The sequence below is a fragment of the Arvicola amphibius genome, chromosome 4 (genome assembly GCF_903992535.2).
Source record: "Arvicola amphibius chromosome 4, mArvAmp1.2, whole genome shotgun sequence".
NCBI classification, from domain to species: domain Eukaryota; kingdom Metazoa; phylum Chordata; class Mammalia; order Rodentia; family Cricetidae; genus Arvicola; species Arvicola amphibius.
In genome coordinates this window covers 73,464,954-73,471,332 of record NC_052050.1, presented here as the reverse complement: position 1 = coordinate 73,471,332, position 6,379 = coordinate 73,464,954, and the positions used below count along the sequence as shown (strand labels likewise).

The 6,379-nt window shown below is 42.2% G+C and overlaps 1 protein-coding gene across 1 annotated transcript in view; it reads right to left on the bottom strand.

The window, feature by feature from the left end:
• Positions 1-5,950: 5,950 nt before the first annotated feature.
• Sgcd (sarcoglycan delta) overlaps positions 5,951-6,379 on the bottom strand; it is a 370,481-nt gene continuing 370,052 nt past the window's right edge. Inside the window, exon 8 of the mRNA XM_038327665.1 lies at positions 5,951-6,257. Coding sequence (XP_038183593.1) covers positions 6,084-6,257 — 174 coding nt within the window. The 3' untranslated portion in view covers positions 5,951-6,083. The remainder of the gene's footprint in view (positions 6,258-6,379) is intronic.

The following is a 6,379-nucleotide window of genomic DNA, read 5'->3' as shown; positions in this document are numbered from 1 at the left end:
TGGCCACTGCCACCTCTCAGTCCTCAGACAATCCACTCTCAGTTAAATGAACAGTCTGCTTTGGAGTTTTCTCACTTTATGAAATCTGAGCTATCTCTTCTTCCAGAGACAAAGGCCCATTAAAGTGGGCTTTGAAGACACTTTGGGTATGGAAAGGGTAGATTTTTTTTTAATCTTAAACATCAGTTTTCTTTCTTGTTTTTCTCAGCAAGGGCAGCTTCAAGTTTGTTGTATTTAGGGAGGAAGCAAAAGCCACATACTTGTCAGTGAGGATGGCAATACGCTGAGTGAGGCTTTTGGCTGAGGACTCTGACTTCCTAGTAGGACAGGTAGATTGGGACTCCAAAGCCACTTCTTTTTTTTTTTTTTTTTTTTTTTTTTTTTTGGTTTTTCGAGACAGGGTTTCTCTGTCCTGGAACTAGCTCTTGTAGACCAGGCTGGTCTCGAACTCACAGAGATCAGCCTGCCTCTGCCTCCCGAGTGCTGGGATTAAAGGCGTGTGCCACCACCGCCTGGCCCAAAGCCACTTCTTGCCTGTAGCAACTGTTCCTTTGATCTGTTCCAATTGGTAGCCTCCGAGTGTGTCCTGATACTGCCTGTTGCTGGGTTTAAGGTGAGGGGCAGCAGTTGGCATTGTGGTAGCTCTATACTTACAACTCTTTAGGGATGAGTCTGATGGCATCCTTAATGTTGTGTTGTGGCATAACCCCCCCCCCCCAATGCATCAAAGGCTCGTGACATTTTCTCCTCCTCAGAAGAAGATACTGATTTCTTACTCTGCCCATTTCTACAGAAGCAAGATGGGGGAAGGAGGGACCAAATAATCTGTGTGAGTGTGGGTGTTCCCGGGGGATTTTCTTCTATACGTGTGCTCCATCTAAACTCAGAAAGAGGACCTCCCATAAGCAATTATTTTCCCTTTGCCATTCAGACCTGCCTTGACAAGTTTCAAGGACTCCATTAGGAAAAAAAGCTTTTAGGACTCATAGAAATCACATTGCTCTAGAAAGTGCTAATGCCTAGGGTGCACTGTGCTGCCTGAAGCAGCGGGCGGGTGGCTGCTTTATCACTGATCAGTGGTTTGGTTTTGTGAATGGGAAATTCAGAGGCAACTGTACAATTTAAAATTCCGATTACCACAGAGAAAGAAATACGTCTGATATCCCAGTGCAGTAAGCTTCACTATTTTCATGGAAATATGTTGAAACTGGGAAGCCTTTCTCCAAGGAAGAAGTGATGAAAATCTGCAAGAGAGACTTTTTATCTTTGAAATAAAAGGTCTGTTTTCTAAGGTTGCTTCTTTCATTAGAACTGTTCCCCAACTTGCCTGCTACTGGTGCGCCATGCAAGTGTACCATTCAAAGAACTGATCCTTTATCATCTTGTCTTTGTACCTAAGACTTCCTAAGGTGTGTGGTGTGGGGAGGGAGATCTGGTTTTGTTTGCAACTTACATAAATAAGATTTTTTCTTTTATTGATCCTTAATAAAGGATCAGGTACTTAAAGATGGATCAATTCAACCCTTTGGCCCAAGCCTTATGCTATCTTTTGTTTAAAAGAAATAAAACCAGGATATTCTCATTGGGTCTGATTTCATTGGCCAACCTGATTCTTCAAATATATTCATGAGGAAGGCAGGGGGCTTTCCTGTAGTGATGTAGATCAAGGACCCAAAATGGTAGATATTCTTATTGAAACACATCCTGCATCTCCAAGGTAAATACTCACACCCACAAAGGTTCATTTATCATGATGCTGTGTTTATCACAATAAGCACAACATCACTATCAGCAAAAGGGGCAGACCTATGGTAGCAAGTGATCTTACCACACAGAAGCAGAGGTGTGTGAATATGAAACCTATTCTTTCTGTATTCCCTCCACCCCAGGGGGAGCAAAGACCCAAATTCCGAAGAGCAAAAACAAACTGCCACTCATCTGGTCACTTCTAGAAATGGCTCCATAGAAAATATTTCACTGTTTATTCCTACCTATATAAAACTGCTATTGTTTTGAGGCCTTCCAATTATTTATTGGTCTACCCTGGGGCTGTAGAACAAATAGCTACAGTGGAGGTATGGGTAACAGAGGCCATTATAAGGTCAAAAGTATTTTCTGGAGACACTAGGTGTGAAAGTCTCTCTGGCACACGGGAAGATGCAGATTTTGTGGGTGTAGATGGACTTGAGTATTTTTAGGGAAAAGGTTGTGAACCGAGATGGCTCTTCTTGGCTCACTTCGGGTCAGGCGTTGCTCACTTGAGAAGCATTGCTCACCTGAGAAGCACCCAGCCAGGCTCCACTGAGTAGTATAGGAGGAACACAGCTTCCTCACACCCAAGCTGCTTTTCATTCCACTTTCTTAGTCACCCCAAGTCCTCTGAGCTGCCTTCTCTCTTAGATGTGTCCTTCTTAAAACTTCAGCCAAGTTTTATATTTATATTTATATTTATTTTTCCAAGCCCCCATGGAAACACAGGCTACTCCTTGTTCCCGAGAAATCCACCTTCTGTTCCACCATGTCTAACACAGTCTACAGGTGACCTGTAGCTCTGAGGTCAGCAAATGTTTTCTACAAAGGGTTGTATAACCATAATGGTTTTTTTTTTTTGCTGGCCATGTAGCCAACGGTAGGGGTACAGATGACATGGCTCATATACGACATGTAAATGTCTGTGGCTGTGGAGTCAGACTTGGGTCTCCAGTTTGTAGTTTATTGACCCTTCCATAGGGTCCACCCTCAAGTATTCTTTGGTCTATGGTTTGTCTAGAGAGAGAATGACATGAAGGAAGCTAAAAGCTAGTTCAAGTCTTTCAATGCTATTCCTTAGTCATGTAACAATTATGAAACCACACACCAAGTTTCTACCTAGATAGATATGACCACGGAGCTCCTCGAAACCTAAGTCATCTTGAGGTAGTCCCTCCAGATGAAACTCCCAAGATTTGCCAAACAGATGGGCTGAGCGGAACTGCATGATAAATGTATCTGGAGATCATATTTTGATTTGTAAAATGTTTTCTTAAGAATATTAGCATACCAGAAATTCTAGGATGCTGAAGAGTCATTTGAATCCTGTTAATCCAACTCGCTGCTTAATAGACCCAGGCGTGTGATTGTCTAGAAGATACTGTTTATAAAGATTAGAAAGATTCCTATTTTCAAAAATAGGGGGTCAGTAGACATTAATATAAATGCTGACCTCCCTCCCTTCAGAGTTCCGGTGAAAGCTTCTCTCATGACTGTGGACAAATATTCTGGTTGGAGAGCATTGGGTGGGTTGAGGGGGAGTTCAATGACAACTAAGGATGCATCTTGGTTTCTAGTCTCAACTGAGATGAGTAATCTTCTCATGCCAGAGATCCTCTGTATTATCTGATGTCCTGTGGTCCTTTAACATAACTGACAGCCAGAATTAACCAGAATTTTATATCCTTTATTGCCCCAGGGATTTCCTGATTTATATCCCCAGTTACTATCTTATTGTGTTTGTGTGATTTTTTTTTTTTTTTGCTCTAGGATTCACTTTTGCATGTGTGACCAACATATTTTCGATTGTCATGAAATTCCCAAGGAATAAGACTTTTATCCCACAATTATAAATGAAATCAGAAAAGGTTCAGGGAACTTTGTTTTCTTCTTCTTCTTCTTATCCAAAGACAATGGGTGTGAGATGGTCAAATGGAAAGGCAATTTGTCTTCTTAAACAAAATGAAACCATCCCCTCCAACCTTCCCCAAACAACACTGTCTTCTTTATATACTTTGACACAAGGGGCTTCAGAGTTATTGTTTAGCTGAAGAATATGGGGTAGGTGCTTCTAATAGCTAGGAAGGGCTTTTTGTGTCCTGAAAATGATACCCGTCTGTGATATAGGCAGATTCTGGCGGAAAGGGCCTATAAGAGGTTCAGTAACCTGTGGCCTCTTATAGGATCCATTTTTAGATTCCGATGCTGCAAATGGAAACAGTTTTAAGTTCCTGCCCTAAGATGGACCCACCCAGTGCCTCTGCATAAGATACACAGAGAGGGTGAGGGGAACCAGGCCTGGCCTCATAGCCAGAAGTCCAAGTCATGGGTCAGGTTAGGATAGCCCCTGCTTTGTGGTAATAAGCAACTGAGGAGTACATTCTGTGAGTGCAAACCTCAGCTTGTTTCTTGCGTGCCGTATCAGAAATAGCGAACCTCTTTCTTGTCTCCTATAACAAACTGTTCAGCTTGTGGAGTAAGAAAAATTAGAACCTTGTGGAGTACAAAAACAAAAACAAGTGTCACTCAGGCCTGTGAATACAACTTCCTTCAAGATTGTAGGGCCGTTGCTTCACCTAGTAACCATCAAGGATGAGCTAAGCCAGTTATCCCTCCACTCTGGGCTCCTCAGAGTCCACCTGTGGAAACCGTTTGGCTTGTCTGTCAGTTTCTGCTGCTCAGTCTCAACTAAACCATTTCCCTCCAACCACCCAAAATAAACTACAGGTAACAAGATAAATAGGATGTGCTTCTCCTTGCTGAGTGCATTGGCTTAAGGCATAGGCACATTTCCCCCTCTTTGAACAGAGATGGTGTAATCCCCTGTCCCAGCACAAGAGCTGGCCAGGGTGACCCTGGGGCATGGCAATGAAGGTAGGGTGATAAGAGGTAGCTGATGGCGGGAATTAGAGACTATTTCCATATGTGGGGATCGGGTGCTGCTGAGCCCAGGGGACACAGTGATTCTGATGAGGACAGATGACTCTGTTTATATTAATTTGCTACGGGTAATTCTGTGATTCCTAGAGAAACACAACAGTGAGTTCAGGAATAGGAATACCCTAGCACTGACAAAATATACAAGAGCAAAGCAAGAGAGTTTAAGCAAGCCCTTGAGAATACGGCATGTCTAAAAATGGCCCACCCATCTCAAGAAACTAATGAAAATTAGTTAGCTTTTCTATAGTACTCTTGATTAGATTTCCATCTTAAAATAACGTCTCTTGGGATCTGGGCTCACTCTTTCATATTCTGATTGATTTAGTGATTTTTTAGTCCATTTGTTGGACAAAGTCAGAAGTGAGAACCTAAAAAGCTTGGGGGACAGTTTTCCCTTAAATGAGGTATCTCGTCCATGTCTTTGCCTGTCTGGCCATTGAATAGCTTCTATCCTATGGCAGAGGAGCTGGTATCCTCTTCTATGCTGATTCAAAGCTCTTCCTCGTTGACTGTGGGAGGATATGTGAGTTTAAATGAAGTAGAATAAGTAGAAGTTTGGTCAGTGGTTTACATTCTTTCAGAATTCAACCTCCCTGCCTCCATTCATTTAGCCGCACAACTCCTACGTCTGTTGGTCTACAGTGGTAGGGTGGCCATTTTGAGTTTCTGTGGCTAATTTCTATGGGTATACCCTATCCTTATCTTGAAGAGAAGAACTTGACCAGCTTGGCTGAAGCTAAGAAAGGGAAACCAAATATATATATATATATATATATATATATATATATATATATATATATATATATATATTAAGACAGTCTCACTCTGTAGCCCAGGCTAGCCCCCATCACTACAAACTGCCTGGAGTTGGGATTACAGATGAGTCAAATGTTTATCTTTTATATTAATATCTCATCACTGGAGAGTGACCCAAAGATTCCCGCCATCACTGCCTCTAATGACTCAAAGAGAAGCGAGGTGATTACTTGAAAATATTGATGGATATTCTGTAAGTGCTCAGTCTGCTGTGTGATTTGAAATTGCCTGGGGGATGCTGATCCTGAATGAGTGCTGAGATTCTGTCGTGTGGGTGATGGGGGTGGGGTGGAAAAATGACAGTGGATAATGTCACAGGGTCACCCATGGTTCCTTTTGTACTGAAACCTCATTTTATACAGAGGATATATATATATTTATTTATATATATTTATATATATTTATATCCACTCACACACACACACAACCCACACATACACACACACTCATACATACACACACACACACAAAAGGTCTTTGATAGGCTTTCTGTGTTCTAGTAAAAATAGCTGGCAGCCAGTGTCTCAAGCCAAAAAGGGCCTTTATGCTGCCGACAATTGTCCACTATGGATAGTCCTTCAAAGGCAGACACTTGTGTTTATCTGACAAGTGGAACCAGTTCCTGCCTGGGACAGGAATAACCTCCCATTGGCGCAGACGCAGACCTCGAAGACCTTCTGCCTCGTTCCTGTGGTTGTGTAGGATCCACGAGGCAGTCTAGGTAGTTTGATTTTCGCAGCATCTAACTTAATCTAGAGAGAGAAAATAGGAAAGAAAGAGTCAGTCAAGAGCAGCTATATATAAGTTCTTGAAACTCAGAAAGAGCTGACTGTTCCATTCAATTTAAACCTCACAAGTACTGATTTGGGCTGAG